The 27,884-nt window shown below is 28.3% G+C and overlaps 1 protein-coding gene and 1 long non-coding RNA gene across 4 annotated transcripts; one reads left to right on the top strand and one right to left on the bottom strand.

Moving 5' to 3' along the window:
• Nucleotides 1–681: 681 nt before the first annotated feature.
• On the bottom strand, nt 682–8,967 carry LOC121118445 (uncharacterized). Its single transcript, XM_040713029.2, has 3 exons — nt 8,835–8,967; nt 5,210–5,268; nt 682–1,353 (listed from the first exon to the last, which is right to left on the bottom strand). The coding sequence occupies exons 2-3, from the start codon at nt 5,259–5,261 to the stop codon at nt 749–751; spliced, it is 657 nt and encodes a 218-aa protein (XP_040568963.1). The 5' UTR covers nt 5,262–5,268; nt 8,835–8,967; the 3' UTR covers nt 682–748.
• Nucleotides 8,968–9,163: 196 nt separating this feature from the next.
• Nucleotides 9,164–11,982, top strand: LOC121118446 (uncharacterized). Of its 3 annotated transcripts, XR_005864455.2 has the most exons (5): nt 9,164–9,339; nt 9,583–9,679; nt 9,748–10,099; nt 10,154–10,785; nt 11,081–11,982. It is a non-coding gene; the product is annotated as an uncharacterized lncRNA (long non-coding RNA). The 3 variants fall into 3 exon arrangements; XR_011780016.1 differs by having other exon boundaries at nt 9,503–9,679; nt 9,748–10,785; XR_005864454.2 differs by having other exon boundaries at nt 9,748–10,785.
• The last annotated feature ends 15,902 nt before the right edge of the window (nt 11,983–27,884 follow it).

Below are 27,884 nucleotides of genomic sequence, written 5' to 3' on the forward strand. Positions count from 1 at the left end.
CAGTAGGGAAAATATTGTAATAATATTGAAATTCCTTTATATTTATTTTATAATAAACATTTAAAAGAATTTTCATCAAAAATAGGTTCGAATGCTTACTTCAGGGATAAGTTAACACCACGGCGACCTATTAAATATTGTGCAAAAAGAAGAAAGAGCAAACGCCACACATGTTTTCCCTTCAGAAATTTTTAAAGGTCATTTTTTCATTACAAAAATGTCAACACTAATCATTGCTAGATACGGGCTATTATTAGTGTTTATTTCTCTCATTTCATGGCTGCTCACAGCCAATTCAATGAAATGTAATAACAACTCAGCTGCCTTCGTCTAGAATATTTTTCAAATTGTCCGGGTGACCATATTATTTTAAGTTTATTTTTATTTCTTCACATACCAGTATTTCATATTATTTGAATCTGTGAGTATTAGAGTATAGTATTATTTCAACAAAGAATAGTAAAAAATAAACGTCTAAGTCGTTCGAACAATTGCCATCCTTTTAAATTAAACAATTTATTATGCTTATGTCATTATAATTTGTGATGACGTCACATGCTGAGATAATCTACTTTTTTGTTTAATTCGGACAAGTCTTTGAGATTTAGGGCAGGAACTTTTGACACCGCTACAGTCCTGATATTTTTTTATGAGTCACATTAAAATTCTCTCTTGTAAGAATTTTCATGTATATATAATTTATTTCCCGTTTTGATCCTTACTAAAATTTTAAACAATTATAATTAATTTAATATATATTTTTCAATCCATACTCCAAACGTATTTCCATTGCTTCAATAAGTTCATCCAAAGCAAATCCCACCTCTGCCGCCTCCAAAAAACTTTCATCTTCAGATAATATGCAATTCAATCTTGTTTTAAGCACAATATTTAGCTCACAAATTCTTCCCGATAGTGTAATCCTTTGCTCTGGAGACTCTATCATAGATGATATTCCCTTATGAAATCCATAGTGCCTTATTACTTTATTAAAGTCCCCAGGTCCACATGGATAATCTACACTCGGAGCTGCGTCCAGAATGGGTAAACCGAAACCGAGACCGTAGAAAAATATAAATCCATAGTCAAAGAGTGTGCCTTGACCTCCAAAGTTATCGAGAGTACGATTAAAAATGAGCCAATCTGCTAAGATTTCGTTCCATGAGCCAATAATAACGGATGATCCAAATTTGTTAAGCAAAAACTTTTCAGATCCCTTATCATTTAATATTTTGGTTTTTGCTTTCTCTATGAGGCGTGGAATGTTATTAATATGGTGAAGGATTTGATGATCGAGTTTAGTCGAGACTGAGAGTTCTGTTTTTTGCATTAATGAGTTCGACACTTCCAGTCCTGAAATATATAACAAGTAAAATAATTATTGGATATTGGGCCTATTTTTTCTTTAAATGTAGATTATTCACAGTTACATACATCAATCTTGATATGATAAATAAAAGAGATTTACAGAAATAAATAATAATTAAGATTATATATATATTTAAGCATATCTTTGAATACAAAACCTAAAAAAATATATGTAATATATAGAATTGTAAGATATATGATAACATTATAACTCTGACAATTTGAAGAATGTTTTGGACGAGAGCAGCTTTGCTGCGACGTTATATTATATTAGTTCCAACCAAGAAATTACTTAAATGTCGATCTTCCCTTTCTTTTATAAAAAAAATTATGAATAACAAGCCAAGGGTTACATGGCATAGCAATGGGCTAAGGAGGAAAAATCGAAAAAAACTTTTAGCACTAATTTTACAAAAAACTAGTTAATAGCATTTATTGGCATTATAAAGAAAAACACAAACCTAACAATATTGTTTTCTAACTTTTCGTACTTTCAAAAACAAAAAAGTTATTGAAAATAATTTTCTCGATAAATTACCCGCGATAACTGCTTGAACTGCAAAAATTATTTAATCAAATATTCCAGCAATTAAAAAGCATTTTTGTAATGTTGGAGTCTAAAATTATATGTACAAAATGCATCATTTTGTATAATTTCTTCTTAAAAAATAATAATTGACCTTTGATGAAAAAAGAGAGACAAAAAATGAAAGATTATTCAGAAAATGACAGATATTTCAGTTTAACATCAATTTTTAGTTGTCAAATTTATATCAGAGAAATTTCTACAAACTTTATTTTTTTCACGAATCCCATGTTTCAATGAAAGTTCATTTTTTTTTGCAACTGAAGAAAAAAAATGAAATTGCAGTTTTCACTGATTTATTTTTTTGGGCATAACTTTTTTTATTTTTAATAAATTTAGAAAACGTAGTTTTGCGTATAGTTGTTTTTTGAGACGCCAATCACTTTATGATTTTTTAATCAACCAGTTATTTTGTCTCCTTGAGCCACAAAAAACAGGTTTTGTGTTGCGGGTATATCATAAGGCCCCTTATTAGACCCCCCCAAAAAAAAAAAAATCGGCACCCCCGTCTTAGCCTAATTAGGTTTGAAAGAGGCACCTATGCAAAATTTCAGCCTCCTAGGTTCAACACTGTGGTCACGCTAAAGCACACAAACATACACAAATTCTATTTTATATATATATACAGATTATCTCCAATTTTAAATATGAGCATGTATTTAAAAGTTATAATTATTATACAGAAAAATTAAAAAATATTACATATATCATTCTAAAAAGTTATTAAAAATTGCAAACACAGGTACTAAATATTTTTTTTCTACATATTTTTTTGGAAATATAAACTTATAACAGAATGTTATTTTTTTTTTTTTTTTGGTTTTAAATATTATAGGTTGAGCTAAAACTACAACCACTTTTTCTCAAAAAAATTTAATATTTGAGATTTTTTTCCCTAAAATTAGTTTTTTTATGAATAGCAAAGGAATTTTGAAATTTTTTTGCCAAAATATTTTTTTTTTTGAGAATATCTAAAATTTCTGAAATTTTTTCCAAAAAATTTTGTTCCAAAAAAATTTATATTTGCAATATTTTTTTTCCAAAAGCTCAGTTTTGGGATTTCTTTCAAAAAATTCAAAAAACCATATCCACATGTTATTTTGACTATATAATTTTGGATCCACAATCTCCTTTTTCGAACACTATAGAGCAACCATTTGTCAGCATCCTTATGCTTCAATCTGTTCAATATCTTGTTGCATCTCTCCAACCTGTTATCACTCTTTCTACATCATCCAAAGTATTTGATGACTGCCTTGAATATCAATAAAGTAGACACCTTTCTTTAATTAGTAAGTAATCATCGAGGATTGACATCAATACAACGTTTTAGGACAATATGTTTAAAAATAATACACCAATTAATTTTTGGAAAGTTGAAGCTAAGAGCCTATACAACCACTCACAAAATAACTTCCAAAAAAAATAACCTTAATCTCAGTATAAATGGAAATTAATTTCGTTTAAATTTCATGAAAACCCAGTCGTGGGAGGGTATTGAAGCAAATCTGCCTAAGTCTCGATAAGTGTAAACTGTTAAAAATTGAGGCCCAACACATTTTGGATATTTTTTATAAAATAACATAAACATAATAATAAATCATAAAAATGTTTTTACTAAAAAAATCACAAATTATGTCATTTACACAAAAGTCAAAAACACATTTTGTGAAACAGTAGTCAAATAAAGCAAAAAAAACGAAGTCAGTCAAAAAAAATTTAAAAACAAAAATTGGGAAATTATTCAAAACCATTTTTTCTTTTTAAATAGGGCTCCAAATTTATTTTACTTAAAAAAATTAAATTTTGCATTCTGTCTCAATATGTGATATTAGTATTCAATTTCCTCATAAGAATGGGAAAAATTGAAAAAAGCGTCGAATGCAGAAGATGTGTTAAGAGAGGCCACTATGCAAGAGTGTGCAGGTGTCTAAAAGTAAACTCTATTTCAATCATAAATTCTATTTAAAAATGTGGATATTCCCCTAACCAAATAGAACACATAAAAAAAAAAAGATTATAAGAGATTATGGTTTCCAATTTCCAATTCATTACCCCCCCCATTCATCTTGAAAATCCTTTTAAGAAATGTAATATGTTTTTATAAATGCGGCCCTCAATACAAAAACAAAATGAGCTGGGATTACATCAGTATTTTGAATTTAGTTAACTTACATTTCTATTAATAAATTATTTTTATAAGTAATTCAGAGACGACGTAAATTTCACTTATTGATGGTAAAGAGTATCTATCAGTTCTATAAAAAGATAAACTGTATTATAATTGAAAGGCCACATTGGAAATAAAAAAATTATCATATACTTATTAGAAACTATAGTCAATATCCATAGGTATCTCAACCCATAAAAGAGCTATAATACAACCCTCTGAAGTCACATCGGCAGTCGGCAAATGTCGACGAAATTGCCGACTATATGTTGATATACCTCGGTATTTAATGCCGGGGGTATTTCTATTTGCCGGAAAGAAAAAATATCTAATCCAAGGTACACACATACCTTGGATTAGATATTTTTTCTTTCGATTTTAAGGTACTACCGTAATGTGCTATTCGTGGATTATTACTAATAGTAATTACATAATAAATACGTGTTCAATTTTGAAGTAGTTTCTGAATGATATTAGATAGATCCAGGCCGCAACTTTCACCGCGTTTATTTATAAGCGCAGTAAATGCGTACAATTAAACGATCTTTTAATTAGGGTTAGCCATGAATGTGGTGCGTATAGTAATAGCCATTCACTACAGTATAAGTATATTGACCTTCAGTTCTTATTTAATTACAATACCTATAGCATAGGAGCTAAGAAGCCAGATAGAAAACCACCGATAGATAAAATCACTTTTTATTGTAATTGCATAGACAAATAATACAGCCAAGCCCAAGGTCGGCAAATGCCGAGGTGAACACAAAAAACCGTCGGTAAATTGTGGCTGTGACTCTTGTTTTACATACTTCAGAGGGCTGCATAATATGAAGCCTATAAATGACCTAAAAAGTCAAATGAATAATTGGCTATTTATAATTAATAAGTGAAACAATATATTTGTAATTTGTTACTTTTTGCAACGGCCCCCCACAAAGATAGAAAAAGGACCCCCACATTTATCATTACCAAATGCCCCCGTTTTCAATAAAATCGGTACTTCAGATATCAACCTTATTTAATGCATGTAAATACATAGTCAACAACCAATCACACGTTGACTTACTACAGAAAAAATAACTTACCAAAGTTACTTATGAGTAATTGCGAGGCAATTAGAAGTCTTAATGCAAACATTTCTTACCTAAGAGAAAAAAATAAAGAAAAAAAATTATTTACTTGTATTAGTGATACTTTATATATATATATAAACCGAGAGAGAAAATTTGGATGTATCTTAATAAAGTAATGCAAGGCCCTTCAAAAATTGTCACTATTTAATATATTCTCATATGAAAATAAATTTCTCCTGCATTATTTAATAGTAAGTAGTATAAAAAGTTTTAACAATGCTCAAAGTAAAATGTGTTTAAAAAAAAATTATTGATAGAAAAGCAGTAATCCTAATTGGATTATAATATTAATTGAAAAATTATACCCTTAAAGAATATATGAAAAGAGTGAATGAAACCGTAATCATCATACAAATTATTATTAATAATAAAAACCCTGGATAGAATGATGATGTAAAAAAATGTTTGAAAAAAAAAATACAAAAACTAAAATTTTTTCCAAAAAATCCATTAAATTTTCGTTAAAAAAATACAAAGTTGTTTTAAAAAATAAAGATTTTTAGGGAAAAAATTTTAAAAAACTTATTATAAACAGTTATTCCCAAAAATAAAATGTTAGTAAAAATAAATAAAAAATCCATTGTTATTTTCAACAAATTAAATTAAATCTAAAAATTTGTAAAATTAAAATTTGAGGGAAAAAAATCAAAAATTAAACTTTATGGAAAAAAAAATTTTAATTTCACAATTTCATTTTACAAATTTTAATTTTAGTACTTCATTTAATTTTCTGAGAATAGATTAGATTTTTTAACTATTTTTCCCAAAATTTTAATTTTGTCTGAGCATGTGTAGATTTTATAATTTTTTCCCAAAAAAATAATATTTGAAATTTTGTTCCAATAAAATTAATATTTACGTGGATAGTTGTGGATTTTGAAATTTTTTTGAGAAGATTTAATATTCGAAATTTTTTTTGAAAAGATTTAATATTTGAAATTTTTTCCAAAACATTTTAATTCTAGTATTTAATTTAATGTTTCGAGAATAGCTATATTTTACAATAAAATTTAAATTTTTGTAAATATCTGTATAGTTTTTAAATTTTTTTCCAAAAAATATATATAAATATATTTCACTACCCCCCCACACAAAAAACAACAAGTATATATATATATATATCTAATCCTGCGGACGCTCCTGCACTAGTTTGGGGTAAATTATTTTTTTAATTGGTTCTTTAAATGCTAAAAAAGTTACCTTACCTCTGTATTAGAGTAATTTAAAGTTTAACTAAAATAATTTAATTGGTCAACAATAACAGGGACGCGACGCGGAACTGAACTGATTTTAACTACGCTATTAAGGACCAATAAAATTCAGAAAAAAGTGATATTTTAATTTATTTGTAACATTATCATTTGGTAACATTGAGCTCCTAGTTACCAAAGTAGGGCTCGTACGTATTTTAAATTATTAACATGTAGCTATTTTTTACCTTTCAAATAACTTATTATTGATATAAATTTTTTTTGCAGAAAACTATGCACTTCTCGGTAATAGTTAGTTGCATTAAATGTTTTCCATGCGAGACACCTATATTTAGATATAACATAGCAATATATTGTTCATGCATTTTTAATACTCAACACTTCTTTTACTACGATGACTTACTTAATTACAATTGTGATAGCGTAAGTGGTTTATTCATGAATATTTTAATGAAAAAATCTAATAATAGTTTGGAATGTATCAATAGTTAATGATATTTATTTTATTCTGTAAAACAGGTCAGTAAATATAAGTAACATGCACGATTCAAAAACACGGAAATATCGTCTATATTTATCACAATACAAAAATAGCTAACTTAAATAAGCCAATATTAACATCACAATAATTATTTATTTATCCACATTAGCTTAAATTGACCCAAATAATGAGAAAACATAGTCTTTAATATAGATGTAGATTGCAGAGCTTTAGTACTCGTGTCCGAATTATAATAAATTTTTTTTTAAACTCGAACTTGATCTGGACATAGTATAGGTGGTCTCAAATACAGTTCTACTTGCACTCAAACAAAATTTAGTTATGAAGTCAACAATTTCCAATTACTAAAATGAAGAATAGTCTCGTAGTAGGTGGGAATTAGCCAATTACTAACTGATTTAAAGCTTCTAAGTATTTGTTCACTATTCGGAAGAGGAAAGGTCTAGAGATAAAATACAGATGAAAAGTATTATTCTGAGTCATTGATTATACAAGAAAAAATAGAGCAGCTTAGTTTTCATGAAATTTTATTATGTCACCTGAAAGCAGCTATAAAATCAAATAAATAAACCCACATTTCATTCCTTTTCTAGCATCCTTACATAGACAGGAATTACTCTGATATCAATCATAAATTCTACTCTGTGTCAAATAAGGCCTTACACTTATAACTAATGATGAAAATTCACTGTAGAATGGGCATGTTGAAAAAAAGAAACCGAAAATCAACATGGCAACCCTGACAGTTTGAAGAAAGTTTTGGAGGAGAGAAAGAATAATGTTTATGACGTTTCATTAGATCAGCTAAGACAAGAGAGGATATTAGCAAGGCCATTTGCTAGAATTACTCAGATGTCGATCCCCAAATCTACCTTGAGTCCAACAAAGACATACAATTATAACTTCGCAACATTTCCTCGGGTTTACACTCGGTCTTTTATGAGTACAACCGAATGCTCAATCAGGTATTGAATATAATTGAATCTACTTAAGAAAGGATGTTTACTACTCAGGAATTAAATAGTAATGACAACTGCTAAGAAAAAGAAAATTCCTTCTTTATACAACCACTTACAAATTAACGGGCCAGCTAAAAAAAACACCGGATTTACATAATTACACAACTATCCAAGAGCTCCTCCGTGTTACTCCTCCCCGTCTTTTATGAGTACAGGGACTTGTGATTAGTTTTGTTAAAGTCCTTATTTATTCATCCCAATACAATCTTAGAACAGGTCCTATCAGTCCAGTACAGTCTTAGGACCGGTCCTTACAACTTTAGGCCGTTTGGACTAAAGGACTCTAGCCAAAGAGTGGACACTCAAGGCAAGGAAGGTAGGATTTAGTAGTTCTCAATTCTCATTAGCTATTAGCTAATTGGAAGATGCAACATGCTCCTCCAGACATGCAGCCAGTTTGAACAGGCCTTCTTCCCCTTGTGAAAAGAGAAGAATAAGGGCAACAAAGGCATGACAATAACACGATATTATAGATCGATGTTATGAAGATAGTCTTCCATGTCTTTTGATTGAATTGTTTATTTTTTCCTTAACCGCTCTTTGCCTGGAGTCCTTTAGTTTGGACAGTCAGTACTAGAACTGATTAAAAAAGAAAATTGACTGACGTCATCAAGTACCGAATTTTGTAAGATTTTATAACTGATATGTGATTACGTTATATTCCAATGTTCTTTTTACAAGAATAACGATAACAGCTTATTATCCAAGATGAAAATAATAATTTCTTTGAAGGCTTTAGGTAGTCCCTACTTATCCTCATTTATATCTGAGGAGCAAAGTCATTCTTAGATAAAACTCTATTACTACTACAATATAATCAAATAAACTAAACAACTTATACTTACTTATCCAGATAATAAGAATCCTTCTGCAAATGACTTATTATTTTCTTCTTATAAAAGAAAAGATCTTCTTACTCTTCGCTCAGTCTACTTTTACATATAAATAAATATTTTGATTTCACAAAGTACATATATCAAAATAAACTGAGAGAGTTTTTCTTGTTTTCTTCAGTCTCAATGATATTTTACTATTAACACGTAAATACACAATATCTTAATCTTTGTGTTCCCTCGGAGTCAAAACAAATCTTTCCTATCCATAATTAATTCAGAGATTTTCAAAAAGCTATTATAAAAGAGGGCTCGGATTTTTTTCAGTTGTTACCTGATTCATTGAGAGTGCTTCCTGCCTCAATATTTGTTTTGATTTACCAATGCTATCACTATTATTCCGTTTTATCTCCTTACACAATAAGAAAATAAATGGACACCCAAAGTAAATTAGTGATTGTCAAAAACTAAGAAATAACTTGTCTGATAGGATATCTTCCCTAAAATGAGACTACAGGTAAATCCAGACATTCTTTATTGTTTTATGGACTCGGAACTAGAACACCCCGGAGCTTGATGAGTCAGACTTGACCTGAATACTGAAAAGTTGGACTCAAATACAGTTCTGAGTATTGAATATTTACTCTTTTCTTTAATTATATTTAGTATTTACGATTTAGAATGAGTAATTACTAATTCTTAAAGGAATAAGAAGAGCTCTGATTATTGGATATTTACTCTTTTCTTTAATTACATTTAGTATTCACTATTTAGAATGAGTAATTACTAATTATTTATGGAATAAGAAGATGATCTAGTTGAAGATGCAAAGTAATTAATGGGAATTATGAATATAGGTAGATACGAGTATATTATTAAAAATTAATCTTAATATTTGGTTTATTATATTGATTGTACTATGTAGGTTTTATTGATGATAACTTCGACGAAAATTGTAGCGGGCTCATTCATCTGTACACATTTAAGTTTAATATTTTTCTTGACTTAGACAAATCTGGACATTACTTATTTTCCTTTGTACCCGGAGCATAATAACTTGTACTTGGAGGCAGAAAGACTCAGAGCATGAGGACTTGGACTCTACCTGAACACCGAAAAGGTGGACTCAAATACAGTTCTCAATATTGGATCTTAACTATTTTCTTTAATTATGTTTATTGCTTGCTATTTAGAATGAGTTACTAATAATTATTTATGGAATATGAAGAGTATCTATAATGAAAATACGAAATATCAAATAAAAATTATTAATATAAGTAGATACGAGTATAGTATATCTTAATATTTGTTATATTGATTGTACTATGTAGGTTTTATTGATGACAACCTCGACGAAAATGTGATGCGGCCTCATTCATCAGTACATATTATATTCTTATATTTTATATATTCAAATTAAAAAATTGTGAAATGTAGGTCCTAGTAAACGAACAACCAAATATTGAAACATCGTTCATATCCTCTTGATTTTCCATTTATCTATTTGCAATACAACATCAACTGTTGACTCTTTACCTTTAAGTTCTTATTAGCAAGGGTACTATTATAGGGGGGGGGGATATATTGTCCTTTTCATACTCCCAAAAATAATCCAAGACCTTTTTTAATAAAATTTGCTTCATTTTTAATCTAATGGCGTATTTTATATATAATTGATGTAGTTATTTCTATGAATAACTTTTTGCATGAAAATTGTGTATTTTATTTTTTCAAAAGGGACCTCCAAAAATGTCGTTTATTAACTCATCCTAGAATATCCTATACTCCAATATTCGAACACTCCTGTGGCACCGAACCCTGTTTATTAGCAGTGGTAAATTGGCAAGTGACTTTAATACAGAAGACAATGTGTATATTTTTACTATCGCTGCGCTGGAGATACGTAAAAGTGTTTTATTTAAATTTGATCGAGAAACTTTGGATCTTGTACTATTTTTAGAGAGTAAATATTTATATTTCCTTTTGATTAGACGCTCTGTAGATAAAATTTGGACCATGCCAACGCAGCTAATTTAAAAAAAAAAAAAAAAAAAGGAGACATTAAATTTTTGTTCCAAAGTGTTTTTGTTTTTTAAAGAAATTAAGAACCTTTTTATTTTTGGAAATGAAATTCTATTTTTTATTATATATATATACAATTAAAGTATGCAGCCCTTATAATATAAGAGAGTGTTTATGTCCCCTCCCACTCCACGACTGCTTATAAGTATTACAAATTTCTTATTTCTTTAATGCAGGATCATATTTGGTGACAAATGAAAGAGCCATAAATAAATTTTAACTGGATTTCAGAAGTAAAAGTTAGAGCGTGGAAAAATATGTGATCACATATTTCATAGCATATTTTTGGATTTTTGACAAGAATAACATATTAACTAAGTTTTGGGAGAAAAAACATAATATGTTGGGGGGGATAAATAATTTTGTATTTTTCTCAATATTCCAATGCTTTATAAAAAGTGTTACGATCATCTCATATAAGCCAAGTATGACCCGTTTGGTTTGATAATAATTTGTGAGCAACAAGAATTCAACTTCATAATGCCCTTGTCTCTATTGGCGAAAAATGTTGGTAACCAATTTACACAGGCCTCTATTGAGGCCAAATTTGTACTCGCAAGCGCGTTGGCCATAGACAGGAACAGATGGAGTCACTTGGTCTCTAGGTCTGGCCAGTTTTTAGATGCATAAAAACTTCCCATCCGAGCTCCTGGAGTTTCTTGATTGTCATCGAAGATGTGTGCTGCCTGGTGCTGTTTTGATGATGCCTTGTTGTCTCCGATTCAACAATGCTGGGTTTTTCTGTTCAATCTACCATATTCAAACAGTCGAGTTGTTAGAAGTGGAGGAAATAATTGACAACAACACCGTTGTTCAATACGACTCGAAAGAGTATTGGCCTGTATCATTTTATTTTTTTGGTAGCCTTCCAAGCGTTCTTCCCTTTCATGAAGTAAAAATGTCAAATATGGTAAATTTCTTCCTTTGAGGTCTCTATACTCCACGCACGAACATTCAAGACTGAACTGCCCGAGCGCAATACTATCCAAAGCATTTGTAGTCACCCACACCTTTACAACATCTTATCGCATGATCTGATGTGACCAATAGTAAACAAAATAGACTTAGTTAAAAGAAAGGGGCAGAATATTCTAAATTACTTTTTGACCAACGGAATTTATTTTACTTTCTCGGGGAAAATATTGGGCTTTGCCCTTTATAGTATTTTTTCAGACATATTTAGTTTGTGAAATATTCTACTACTATACAGGGAATTTCATGAATATTTTAGTTTTGCTTGGTCTGTTCCGTCTGTACAGCCTACCTTCTTCAATCTTCAACAAAGCTATAAAACAAAGTATTTAAATAATTCATTATTATCCATATTAAAGATCATAACTCTTTGTTCTACTAGAGCGTATTATGAATATTTATTCAATGAATATCTACGCAATTTCCATAAATTCACCCTTTTAATTGAATTCTCAAGAAAAATTCATGATCCAAGTTTTATACATTCAAAATTTAATATATGTGAAATACAGAATATGAAAACTTGCAGCATAATATTTTGGGGCTTTTGAAACATATTCACAGCATAATTAGCTAAAACAACATAACATATTTTTCCTGGGCCTCCTGGTGACGTAGCCTGATCAATTCAGTTTCATTCATTATACCTGGTGTAATTGATCATAGCCCGTGCACCGTTTTCCTCCTAGAACTAATTCAGCAATAGTCGCTGCTGATGTTCATATTTTGTGGTAAAATCGAAACCAAATGGTTGCTAAGACTCTCAATCTCTCATTTATGACCGTTCACTTAACTTCAATGATCTTGTTATTTTATTAATTAACTCAACTTTGTAAAGATTTATGTTAGACCCAGTATGACATTAACATTTGTAGGACTCTCAGTTTCCGCGAGTACCTAAAAGGATTCATGAAAAATACCCTGACAGAAGTTGGGAAAAATTGGCGAACAGTAAAAATATTTTTTTTTCCTTTAATTCAATTATTTTACCTTTAAAAAAAAAGATTCAACAGGGTTCATACGGCATAAACTTTGCCCACCCTTATTTTAGCCCATTCATGCATTCCCCCCATTTTTTTGGGCGATAGTAGAATCTTGATAACTAAATAAATAAAGTGTGCAACTTTTATTTTTTAAATCAATAAATACATTAATCTACTGTCAATCCTTGATTATCAGTAGGTTATATGCATTTTCCACTTACATTGTGAGTTAATAAATAATATATTTTAGTATCGCATCATGGGTTATATAGGTATTTTAGAAGATTTATTTTTAGACAATATAATTAATAAACTAGTTCAATGAAATAAAATCTTCATAAAAATACATTTTATCAATCTAACTCACAAATGGTAATCATTTTTTGTTGTTGCTTAAAATCCTCTCAGGTTCCAACTACGAGAATCTTAGATAACATTAATTCATATAAACTAGAATTAAAGGTGGTACATTTTTCATATCCTTGATAGCACAGAGGTTGGCAACAACCGGCCCAAGTGTCATGTCGGCCTGCGAGTGAATTTTGAATTTTGATACTAATCCAAAATGACAGTTGAGAGCCTTTAAAAATATCATTCTTTGCAGTTCTTTACGAAATAGATGCGGAGTAAGTCCCTGAAGAATGCCAGTTGGAATTAATTGACTTGCAATGTAATGCATCTTTGTAATCGAAATTTCATTTCGAATCCACTTGTGACTTCTACAAGAAATATATATTACCAACTGGAAAAAAATGTTAAGGAATATTTTGGAATAAAAATTTGGGACAGTTAATGAGGAACGAATTGGCATGAGAGGGGGGATAGCTCTAACCACTATTGCATAATACAAACAAACAGAGTGAGCATGCATTGCAAATATATAAGATAAACATATACAGAAGTTTTTATTTAAGTACGACCACTCGTTGGCTTTATGCATTAATAGATTAGAGCAAAAATACTGCACTTCAAATAAAATAAATATAAGATAATATTTTCTTATTGCAGTTAATTTCAACATTTATACTTACGTACATATAATATAATATCCTGCCCATTTGACGAATGAGTAGATCATCGATTTGGAGGAAAGCCAAGATTTATACCTATATTTTACATGCTAAAGACAAAAAAAAAGTGAATTTACTAAAGATGCCATTCTTAGTAAGTCTTCTTTGACTAAATAAAAAGAATAATTCCCTATCTATTTGATGTTCTCTATTATTTGCATTAAATAACTCAAGCATGAACCTAGATGAAAATAATATGATAATTCTAGAGGACTTTTTGTAGTTGCTACCTGAATATATATATTTTTTTAATTTTCTTAAACTATTATTAGGGTTCAAAATCATGTCTAATTATTGCATGTTAAAAAAAGGGGAGAACAAAATCAACATGGTAACAAGTGTTGGGGGTAACACGTAACAAAATCAACGTGTTACTCTAACATATTACAATAGAGAGCAACGGAGTAATATAACACGCTACTAAATATATTACAGTTACTGAGTCCGGTAACGAGCGTTACAATCTGTGCTGTCTCACAGTCGAGGTGTTTTCGAAAAAAAAACACAGCCGTAAATAAAGAGGAGAAGAAGACGATTTGGTTTGGAGATTTCAAGATGGCAATAACGAATGATAATTCAACATTTTCTAAGTGGTTATACTCGCACTATTTTCAATTTATCAGAGAAATAGACAAGAACCTCACAGTAAGATGCACTTTAGTTGCTGGTGGGAAGCCTGGTAATAAGTAACTTATTACTCTATACACAAAAGGTAATATTGTAAAGAAACGTATTACTTTCAAATGCAAGTAACTAGTAGTATGAAATATATTACATTTTGGAAGTAACTTGCCCAAAACTGATGGTACCCCTGAAAATTTGTAGAATGTTTTGGAAGAGAGCAGCTACAAACAGCTGTAACAATGGAGAAAGGGGAAGAAGGAAATGCACTAGGACATTTGCAAGAATGACTCCGATGACGAGCCTCAATTCTACTCTGAGTACAACAAGAACTTGCAATTATAGCTCGAGAACAAATTCATTGGTTACTATCTGTCTTTTATGAGCACACAAGAATGTTCAATTAGGTTTTGAATAAAATAGAGTCTATTAGTAAAGGAAGTTCACAATTCAGGAATTAAATAATTAATAATGGCAACTGCTAAGGAAAAGAAAATTATCTTCTTTATATATATAAAAGAGAGAATGTATGTGTGTGTGTGTGTAGATGCCTTTAAATATTCCCACACCGTTGAACCTAGGAGGGTGAAATTTTGCATGGCCCTTCTTGTGAGCATGGACAGGCCATGACGGGATTTTGTACTTATACTATACTCAAAACCCAAAAACTCGTTTTTTGAAACTCAGACTAGATAGGGCTTTAATTTATTTATCAAAAAGTGATTGTCGTTTCAAAAAACAACTGTACGAATAACTACGTTTTCTATATTTATTAAAAATTAAAATAGTTATGCGCTAAAAAAAAATCGTTTAAAATTGCAATTTTGTTTATTTCAGGTGCAAAAAATGAGCTTCCAATAGAATATGGGATTAGTAACTAGAATAAAGTTTGTAGAAATTTTAACTGAAGATTCGTTTGCATATAAATTTTCAAAATAAAAATTGATGTTTAACTGAAATATCCGTCATTTTCTGAATAATTTTACAATTTCTTCAATTTTTTTTTTTTTTTTTTTTAATTGTTTCAACAAACGTCAATTTTCAATTTTTTAAGAAGAAATGCTACCAGACAATACTTTTCGCACGTCAAATAAGCCAATAAAATAGCACTGCAGGAGTATTTTCAATTTCCAAAACATTTGATTTCATAATTTATTGCAATATTTCCAAAAATGAACCAGTTATCGAGTCTTCGACAACATTATTCTTCATAACTTTTTTGTGCTTTCAAGTAATAAAAAAAATTATTAGGTTTGTGTTTCTTTTACAATTCATATAAATGCTATTAACTATTTCGTTTGCAAAATTAGTGAACAAAAGTCTTGTGCAATTTTCTTTGCGTATTTCAAATTGGGAATTTTTTGAAAATAATAAAAAATGGACTTCTCATCTAGACAATATTTTAGATGCATATTTGTTGTTATGTTATTCGAAGTTTATAACATATTATTTTTTTTATTTTCATGATAATACTACTAAGGTTACAAGAGGCAAGTGGGGGGGGGACTATTTACCTTATTTAACCGGATTTATATAGTGTGAATAATGCAATAGAATAATAATTAGAATTAGCCGGAACTTTTTGTACAACAAGAAATATTAATATTATAACTATTAGTATATGTAGTATATATAATTATTTTTAATTTTCTAAATTAATTTGACCATTTTCAATGTGGTTTCCCTCTCCCTTCTTTTGCCCGAGCAACGCCAGGTAATCCTTAGCCAATATTCAGATAAAGTTATCATTATTGATAATAAATGAAAATGAGGATTTGTTGAGAACTTATAAGTATAAGTCATTTCTGGACTTGTGTAGAATTGAGGATCGACATCAAAGTAAAACTCTTGTCTACAACATTGCTTGATGTGTGTATGTGTGTTATATTTCCTTCATCTCATAGCTATTCTCAGCTAAAGCTTTAAACCAAGTAACGAAACACAACCGTTAGCCTGATGAGATACAATGGTGCAGCGTTTTAAGACTTTTTCGCAAGATGTCGCTTTTCATATCAAGTCAATTTTTTTTTTACTACCGATGTAGGCTGGGATGTAATAAAGAGAGTGATTGATGAATGATGATTGATGAATTACACCTACCTGCTGTGGGAAGAAGAAATTATTTATTTGTTTGATTTTTCCTTTTTTGAATTTCCCAAGAGCTTTAATAACTTTTCAATTATATATTTATGATTTATTGATTGTTATTTATATATGATAATAAATGTATGATTTCATATAAAAAGGTCAATTATTGTTAGAGGTGAGAAATTGGACTCAAGAGTTGACTTGGACACCATAGTATATATTTTTACATTAATGATATATGAAGAAATAACGTAGAATAGGCATCGTCATCTTTGAACTAGAATAAACAGACTATTGGGTTAACTAAACTCCATATTATAAAAATCTTGTCTAGTTAAGCTAAATCATTCTTCCGTACTTCGAATGAGCATCTTCTAAAAAATAAAATATATCAGATAGCATCATAACTCCTAATTATATTTCCAAATAGTAACTAAACAGCACCTCTAGCGAAGAAAAAAAGTTTTTAGTCATCGATCACGTGGGTCCTCGTTTCGCAACTTGGTTTAAAGCTTTACTCTTAGATAATTTAATGAAGTTCGTAGCAGCTAGGCTGCTCCCTCCCACACCATTCTTCAAATTGTCAGTGTGACCAAGTTACCTTTATGTTGTTGTTTTTTTGTATACCTGCAGGTTATAGTATTTTCAAATGTGACAATGCAGTTTTTTATGCATAAATTTTGTTGGTTATCTGATTGTTCATACACTTTTTCATTCATTCTCTAAGAAACGAAAAAAGAATGTAATAAATGAGTATTGCATTCCATTTAAAAAAGTTTCTATTCTCAAAATACTTGTATGTGGCATTTTTACAGCATTTTAAACTTTTGATCCCTTATTATCTCTATACACTGAATACTTACCTTAAAAGAAGAGAAAGCGCGCGAGAGGAGATACATTATGGTGTATTTGTTGGTTTTTACTTCATTGATAGGTATATTTTTTTAAATTACAGTTGACTGCAGTGAATTTATTGAATATTAATAATAATATTGTACTTTACAATTAGACAAGCAAAATTTTTATAAAGGTTGAAGAACATTATTAATATTCCAAATAGATTATTCATCATTATATTCCTCAATATTCAATTTTTAATACTTTTTATATCTTTTTTAATATTGGCATTTAATTGAGAAACTAATTCTTTTGTCAGGGACTTGAAAATTTGACCGAAATATAAAACGATCAAAATATTCTTTTGGATTTTTTTGTTGAAGGTATAATTTTTATAATTTATGAAAATATTGAATCACAAAACGTAGACACCAAGAAAAGTAAGAACTATACTGAATTTTTGTAGACAACAATGCCTTGTAACTACTACGGCATTCTGGAACAAAGTAAAGATACTTATGAATAAACTTTTGACCAATAAAACTACGTTACTAAAAAAAGGGCGTCCCGATTGTCAATTATCAAATAAAGCTTATAGTTTTCTTTTACAAAAAGCGTCCTCTAATTTCTCTCAAAGAATGAAATTGTCTTTTCAAAGTATGGATCCCATAATTTATTCCTACTGAAAGTTATCAAAAGATTTTTAAATTAAATTTAAGTTTAGACTACTTGGACTAATATATTAGGAGTATTCTTAGAATAGGAGAAAATATAATCGGTTGTTATAGAAAAAAAAATAGTCTTTATCTGTCTCCATTTTTGAAACTTGTTTGAAAATCGTAATTTTTCATATTCACTCTGATATTTTATATGATCAAATCAGAAAAAAAGGAAAGAATGGAAAAAAATGGTGTTCAATTTTTGTAGCAAGATAATGCTTAACACATATATAATGACTGGTCATTAGATTAGATAAAAAAAAATACGATAAGATTAATTTTTTACCAAGACTTGTCAAGTTTGTCTACCATGAAAATTGCTTTCTTTTTTAAAACTGTAATCTTCGTAACATTATGAAACCGGTATAAAATTGATATATCCGTACATTATAAATCTAATATTTGTTATTAAATAAATTTGTCTCCCACAAGTCAGATAGAAATATCCAGAGTTTGACAAGTTAATGCAACTTAACTTAACTTAGATAAGTTAATTAACTTTTAACATAACCAGTTAATTATTTACACAGTGTTATTTTAATTTCAACTTAACTACTTAATTTTTAACAATCAAAATTAACTTTTAACTTAACTTGTTAATTTTTTAAACTGTATTGTCTTCATTCTAACTTAACTTGATTCAGTTAATTAGTTAAAGTTAAATTTATTTCTTTATTCTTAGTTAAAATGCTAAAAAACTGTCTTTAAGTAACCATTAGTTGTTTGATGATTTAGTTAAACACTGTGTCGACAATATCTGTTTTATTAAGCTTTTCAACTGGGGTATTCCACATCAAATCTATAAAAAGGATATTCTCTCAGTGTCATAGTTAACATCGTTTTTAAATTATCTCCAATATTTTAATAATTTTACATATAGTTTAAAATAATATAGAAGCTCAAAAATCTAACACTTTAGCTGTCTTTGACTTCCATTTTAGTAGTACCTTTAATTTGTATTTTTTTCTTGATCGTTGAATTGAAAGTGGGAAAATTTCAGAGAGAATAATTTTCATTAAATAACTTTGATAAATCTCCCAATGGACTAACTTAAATGGTTATTTTTTAATATCGAAATTAATTTTAGCTTAACCAAGGTGGGGTGGGTTAATTTAACTTAAATTACTCATAAGTTCATTAACTTAAACTTAATTAGTTAAAAAAAAAATAAAATCGAAATTAACTTTAACTTAACTAGTTAATTTTTATAGAAATCGAAATTAACTTTCATTCAACAAGTTATAAATAAAATAATAATTAAATTTAAGTTTACTTGCTAAAAAGATAAGTTAACTTACCCATCACTGGAGATATCTTTTCACTAAAAAGCTACAAATAAATATTTTATTGCTATTTTTTTTTTAAAAAATAATATAACCTTAGGCAACAATATATGAAAGGAAGAAAGTACAGTCCTTCCTTTTTATTTCCATTTCTAAAAACTCAGGCCTAAAGTACATTATTGTCCATTGCTGTTTTCAGGGGCGTCTGCAGGAATATATATATATATATATATATGTTGGAATTTTATTTAAAAAAATATTAAAAATCCATAGCTATTCACAAAAAAATTTCAAAATCCATCGTTATTCACAGAAAAATTAAATTTTATGGAAGAAAAATAATTCCAAAATCCATAACAATTCATAGAAAATTAAATTTTTTCGAAGAAAATTTCAAAAATTAAATTTTTACAAAAAGAAAGTGATTTTTTTATATTTTATTTATTTAAATTTCATCGCAATGTCAATGTTCTTTAAGCAAAAAATAATAAAAATATTATATAGATATGGACATTTAGAAATAGATAATCAAAATATCGAAAACATTCACAGAGTGTGCACTTCTTGGTTTATATGAGACTTTTTATCCCAGATGTTATTTGAAATTAAAATTTAGTTGAAATTAAAATTATAATATTTTAAATATTTAGAAAAAAAAATTCAAATAATAATATTTTAAATATTTAGAAAAAAAAATTCAAATAATAAACTTTAAGTAAAAAGCAAAAATTTCTAAATTTGGGGGAGGGGCTTTTTTTTTTTTTTTTTTTAAACTTAGAAAACTAATAGTTAAATACCAGTAATAAATAAGAATCGGAATCGCAAATTTAACATTATTTTCCCGATTATATAATAATGATAACAGTATTGGAATATAAGAAACACAAATTCAGATTGTCAATTAGGAAAAAGCCATTCCTGCTTTTATAGGGCCTATTTTATACACATCTGTCCATAATATTTCGGTATCTCTAATTTTTTCAAATAACATAAATTTGTGTACAAAACCAACATTGTCTATAAACATAAATAAAGTTTATGATTTCGTATTTTTTTCAATATTAAATCCTTTTAACATCAATTAGTAGATTTTTTAATATGGTATATAATATTAACCTTCCCTCAGTGAACTGGGGTCAAACGCTACCCCATATATAAAAAAAATATTAAATGATATAAAGTGCACATAGATTAAAAATTACTCAATATAAATTTAAGTATTCTTCCGAACTATTTCCTTCATTTTCCACTCGTACATTAAAATTAAAATGCTTAAGTAACATTATTTTTTTTAACTAATCTTAATAACAAATCTAAATTTGTGGTTATTAAAATTATGATTTTACTAAATATTATTTATTTTATAAAAATTTTAGGTACCAAAAATGTACTCATTAAGTTTGATGCTGTGGAGGACAATTATAAAAAACAGCTGATATTATTTGAGATGCAACCAATATACCCTAAAATGAAAAAAAAAAAAAAGGAAATAGGAAAAGCAAACAAAGGATTTAAAAGCGAAATAATAAATCAAATTCATCAATCCTTTATTCAAAATTGCACAATTCACAAATAATTCAAAGGAAATGCATTCTTACAACAACAAAAGGTTGTATTCTTTGTTAAATATTTTTCAGGAGCCTTTTAAAAAGTTATGGCAGATTTTAAACAGATTAGAAGCAATTTTATAAAATTTGAATATAAAAAATCCCATTTTACTAACAAATGGATAAAAAGTACGTTATATATCAAACAAACTATTTCTTATCAGTAGTGCTAAAATGTTCATTTATTATACATTTCATTTGTGTTCAAAAATAAAATGTAGGCAAATTTTGAGAAATTTTCAACTTTAGTCAAAAGTTTAAAAGCCAAGAGCGGTCACCTCTGAGTTGTCCTTAAAATCTTACTTTCTTTGGTATATTTTCACTGTTAGAAGCAATTTTGAGGGTAAGAAAATATAAATAAATACTTTATTTTTTGAAAACACAATAAGAGCTATCTTAATCTACATGATATAGTCTAATTTCTGCCCTAAATAAAATACGAAAGCATAAAATGTAGTTTTTAGATACATCACTCTAGATTTTATTTTTCAATGTTTTGTCATCAAAGAAAATACTTTTTTTAAAGACAAAAAAATGCTGCAACGTTGACCTTATCTTTTGAAGTCTAATAAATTCATCATTTATGTTCATATAGCAAATAATCACAGGTTTTTGTAAAGTGAAGATCACACTTTAGAATAAAATGTGCACCTTCAAAAAATTAGAGATGTAAATTGTTTTTTAAATTCAAATTTTTGCAATGATTAAACGTGGGATTTATACTAACTTACTAATAAAATTTTAGAAGTTTTAATCCAAGGGTAAATTCTGTTGAGCCACTTTTAATCTTTGTATTACATTTTAAGTAGATCCTAATATTCATTATATACGTCAAAAATAACCAAAGTCTATGCAAAATATCAACCCCTCATTATGGTATATCACCAAAGTCATAAAAAGGTCATTATGATAAATATTCATTATCATAATACTTGACTTATCTCCCATTCAAACTATCCACCATTATCAAGTAGGTATATGATTCGTTTATTTATAGTGACATGCATATATACACTACTCATTAATTGCAACCTTTATTTGTTTTGTTACAGCTAAAATTAGGAATACAGACAATTTCCCCCCCCCCCCTCTATAAACAACTTTGAATACAAGCAACTTAAATATAACTGAAATTATCACAGCTGTAGTATTCGATTCATTTGTTCATGGACTTCAACTTGATTTTTTTTGTTTCAGAGAGAACTCGTAACCATATAAATTTGGAGTTGATCGGATCTCAGAACCATATTGACTCGAACTTAAATTGGACTTGTGAACATATGAACTTGGTTTAACAATTTTTTTGAATGGCTCTCATTTTAACATAGATAATCTGTGAGAAATTAAGTAAATTTCGTATATTCTATATTAGATTGCTGGGGTAAGAAGTGAAAACATATCCTTTTAAAGGAAAAGTTAAATAATTTATCTCGACCTTTATAATATATATATATATGTATGTTTAAATAAATATTAAAATTAAAATATATAATTATTTTGCTATTTAAATATAATTAGAATGAGTTTGTTTTGAAAACAGCCATTTTATTTGTTTTTGGAGATCTTTTCAAATTGAGCTACTTTCCAAATATTCTGTCAGCGATGGAATAACTCGTTCTTTAATTGCAATTGGAATCGAAACTTGTGTCTAGATATTGTTAATATCTTCACAAAAAATCGATTAAATATCTGATTTCGATGGATCCTTTCCATTATACTTTCACTTCAAGTCGTTCTTCACAAATAAAATAAATTTAATAATATCCCTTAGAGTTGGTAGCTGTCGATCATCAAGTTTTTTGTATAGTGCTCATATAACACAAGTAGTTTTGAAGCTTCTAGTAATGCGTTGTTGCTTGAATACCAATTCATTGTGTACCTGTTTTGTTTAAGAACATATAATACATTAACAATTGCTTTTTTTCTAAACTTTAATTTTAAATACTCAGTTTTTATTGTGGACTATAAGCTCTCTCTTCCTTATTTTATTGTACTATAATTTTTATTATTGTGAAAACATGATTTTATTTTTTAAAACTACGAATAACTGTAAATAACTTAAAGTGATGCATATTTTTTTTAATACCCTAATATAAAGACCATAGTTTAGTTTGTATTTTGAGATTAATAAAACAAATATTATAGTAAGACGAACTATTTTCTTTTGAACGGGCATGTCTTCTTTTTACTTCTTGTTTCAGTGCTAATGGACTAATTAATGAATATACCAGAGTTTTGTTTAAGTCGGTAACCAAAATGGAATATAAACGGTATATTTATTAGTGATGGAACAATTAATCGGAACCGGAGTATCGGGTCTTTTTTATGGAATCAAAATTGGGATCGAAAAAATAACGTTTAATTAGTGATTCTGATTCTTATTTATTAATGGTATTTTCTAAGTTATGAAAAATAATAGCTCCCAAAAAAAAAAAAAAATAATAATAATAATAATATTTAAATAAAAATTGCATCTTACTTTTGCTGTTTAATATTTGAAATTTATTCAAAAAATCAAATTTAATTTTTCTAATTTTTTTCAAAAAATTTTTCTTTCAAAAAATTAAATTTTCTTTCAATAATTTTATTTCTTTGATATTTTTCGACGAAAAATTGAATGTTTGATTTTTTTTTCAAAACATTTTTAAATAAAAAGTAGTTTTTGAAATTTTTTTCCAAAAAATTTAATGTTTGAAATTTTTTTCAAAAAAATTTGATTTTTGTGTTTGTAGTTGTAAATTTAAATATCAAACTGTATATATATAAATATAGTCCTGTGGACGTCCATGATAGCAAAAGGGTATTTTTAACTATTATGTAAAATATTAAAAAATCGGCAATGGTAATTTTTACTAAAATTGCGTATATATATAATGCTAATAATTATATCTGTTCTTGCCACCAATGAATATATACTTGATAATTGACCACTTTGTGTTATCCGATCCTATTTCGGATATTTTCTTATAATAATCACATAATAAATACGAGAGACTTCTACCAAGGTACACGCGTATTACATATCAATTTATATTTTAAACTCTTTAAGAAGTATCTCACAATAACAGATATATATAACACACTACATGACATATAAAAGAAAACATTTTTGGTAAACTTCAATTGCGAAAATAAAGAAAAACTAACAATTTGAAAAACTAAATGTACATTGTATGTTTTTTATACAATCTACTTTTAAATACTTTTCATTATTTATATTAAATTTATTTAAAAAGTAATTTAATTATTTATAAATTTTACAAATGCAATTAACAAAGCCTATTATTTTCTCACTCAACCCCCTGCGTATATTTAAGCTGCATTTAAATCAAATTATATTATGATTCAATATCTTATGACTTGAGTTTTTTGTAAAAAATAATGTATTATTATATTGCCATTGATATTAGCCATTGACGTGATTATCAGTCTATCTTGGATTTATATAAATCCAATGTTTGTAATAAGAAAAAATACTTTCATTATGATAAAATAAATTATAAAAATGTTTTTCTTCAGACACAACAAAATAATATTCAGTTTTAAAAATATCTATACAATTTCTAATTCGAAATAAGAATAGTCCAGATAAAAATGGGAACAGTCAAATTCAATATAGAAATTTATCTGCTCAAGAAAATAGAGTAAAATAATTGGAGCTGAGATGAAAAAATTACAGAAACCTGTGGAAGATGTATTACCCGTGGATATACAAACTAAAGTCAGAGTTGCTTTCAACATTTTTGATATTATGAGTTTGCAAAAGAATACACCAGCAATTTGTTGTTAGAATGTTTTTGATTAATCCATAGGTTTGATATCAAATTTGGCCTTATTCTATTTACTCATTTTAAAAGAAATAATTATAGAGACGACAACTTAGGCATTCTTAGGCAGACGTATTTTTAAATATAAAGCTAAGGTAGAACAGTTTATCTGCTATAAACGTAGAATATGTTAGTAAATGCCATTACTTAAATATAAGATGTTTTGGTACGGCCAATCTTTTTAAGTTCTGATATAAAGTTTAAATTTTTTTTTTCTATTATATATCCAATTAAAAACAATTTGTAAAAATATAAGTTTCCATATTTCATTTGATTTGGTTTTGGTGTGATTGGACAAATTTGATAAGAACTGTATTGATGATAAGTAAATAGTTAATCTATCTTTCAAACGCTTTTTATCAATTTTTATTTATTTATTTTTCATCTATATAGTTATTTCCCATCTAAATATGATTCTGAATCGAAAGTATACTTGAAAAATGTGATTAAAAAATGGCCTGAAAATGCCGAACCTATTGCAATTAAAAGTTTGAAAAGTCATTTTTGTGTTTTATAGCTTAAATAACAATAATAAATGTGGGTTTTATCCGGCGGGCAAAAAAGCTGTTGGATAGTGCTAATATTTGAGAAAGCTCAAATATTATTCAAAGTTTAATACGTTATTTATTTTTAAATTGAATTAGGATCTTTTGTAATAAATTCTTTAAAAAGAAATGTTGATAATGAACTTACAGATTAATGTCATTTATTTTATTGACGTGATGAGAATATTTGTTAATAGTTTTTCAAAAAAAAAAAAAATATGATGAAATAATGATACCGGCTCTCAGTTTAACTCTAATTTAAGGTACCGTACAGTATTTTCTTTCTTTAAATTAAATAATAAATTATTTTATTTTGACCATGTTGGAAATGACTGTAGGTCGTCTTTATTAGGGGGGGGGGGAGGTATTTATTTATTAAATGTGAATGTGTGTGGGCGTGTTTGTCATGCAATCACTCTCAACCCAATAAATTGAATTTTGCTGATTTTTTTTATGTAGCTTCTAAAGGCTCCAGAAACACTCTGGTAACAGTTTTTATGGTGTTCAATGCCATGGTGGCCTTTAAATAGTATGTATTATCACTTCACCTGTACGACCTGAGTACCGGGGTACAGCGTTCCAGCGGGGAAGAATTTAATATGCCTCAGGACCAACAGCTCATATACACAACCTGTGGGTGGGTGGGGGTGTTCTAACATATTAGAAGGGGTTCTTGGTGCTTAGAAATACGGTGGCGGTGCAGTTTAAACTGCATTGAGCTCAGTACAATCTGAGAGCCAGTTTGTATTTTGGGATATAGGATAGTTTCTAGATGCACAGGGAAGCGGTGATGGAGAAATTTAACTTGACTCGAGCCCAGCAGCCCATCTACACTACTGTGGGGGTGGGAAGAAGGGGGGGGTGTATTATATGATATTATAAGTATTCCTTGGTGCGCCTAGAAACGTAGTAGGTGTAGTGTTGTAACTATATTTTGGCTCAGTACTTCACCTGTACAACTTGAGAGTGTACTTTGGGGTAATTGGAAGTTTCCTTGATGCTCAGGGGAGCTGCTGCGATACTGAAAGTTTGGTTTCTGACCCACAATAAAGCAACCACTTCCTCATTGCGTGAAAGAAGAATTCCTGTATATTTGTATACACATACATATAAAACCAGCATGAGAATAATTCATACAATTTTACGGTTTTTATTTTATATTAAGCAGAAGAGTTCGTTTAATTTTAATTTTTTAATGTACGTAGCAACGCTAAGAAATCTACTCAAGTAGTATGTTAAGATCTAGTGTTGTCACGATACCATTATTTCTCTACAAGTTCTGGTACAAATAATGTTATCTGTATTTTTTGATACTTTTTTTGCACTTACATGGGCGTCCAAAGAATTTTTGTTTAGAGTGGGGCCACCTCAAAAATTTGCTTACTTTTTTTATAAAATTAAATATTTATTTATGCTTTTTTGATAATTTTTTTGGGGTAGGAATGGGTTCTGAAATTTGAGAGGTTAGATCAAGAATTCAGTTCAGTGATGTAAAACCTGAAAATATTTATTTAACCCAAGTACCCCCTTACCAGCTCAAACCCTTTTTAGCTTTAGTGATTTAATTACCAGTAGTAAAATATTCTTTGAAAATCTGAATTACCCCTTAGAGTCATATAGAAACAAAAGATATTGAAAGCTGAACACTCCTTTTATTTGTGGATTTAATGATTTGGAACAAGTAAGTTATATTCATGGTCGTAAAAATACCATTTACAAATTGTATATTTATCAAATAAAAATTATATTTAATCTACACTATATAATATATGTTTAGACCTTGATTTCTTCTGTATGAATCACATTTATTAAAAATATATATCTGTAGAATTGTAAAAATATGACTTTAAAAGCGTGTGAGATTTTTTGTAGTTGGATACATGAATAGTCTTTTTATATTTTCCGATATTGTTGTTCATGTTCTTGAAGAGATAAGATGAAAGTATTAAGGGTAACCATGAGTGTTATTGCTAATTAAGGATAAGGGAGTAACACTATTAATTTGTTGGGAAGTTATAAGAAGTGTAATTACTTATTGTAATGGGAATATAATTTAACGTTGACATCAGATTAATTTTTATCTATGAGGAGTGTGGCTTATGTACAGCTGCTTCAGCTATTTTAATGAAACGTCATGACAGCTAAACTTATCTCCTCTCAAAAATTCTTCTAAGTGTTAGTATTTCAAGAGAATGATTGAGGATTCTTTTATTTTTTACATAGAACTTACATAGATTTTTGGTAGATCATATCTTTTATAACTTTATATATAAGTATACAGCATACAAAGATGAATACTCAAATACTAAGCGCAGCCAGAGTGTAGAACGGACAAAATTTCAAATGAACAAAACATCGAAATAGTACATAGAACATATATGGATTTGAATCAACACTTACTTTATTTCATGAATTAGTATTATATTTT

Source organism: Lepeophtheirus salmonis, chromosome 5 (assembly GCF_016086655.4).
Source record: "Lepeophtheirus salmonis chromosome 5, UVic_Lsal_1.4, whole genome shotgun sequence".
NCBI classification, from domain to species: domain Eukaryota; kingdom Metazoa; phylum Arthropoda; class Copepoda; order Siphonostomatoida; family Caligidae; genus Lepeophtheirus; species Lepeophtheirus salmonis.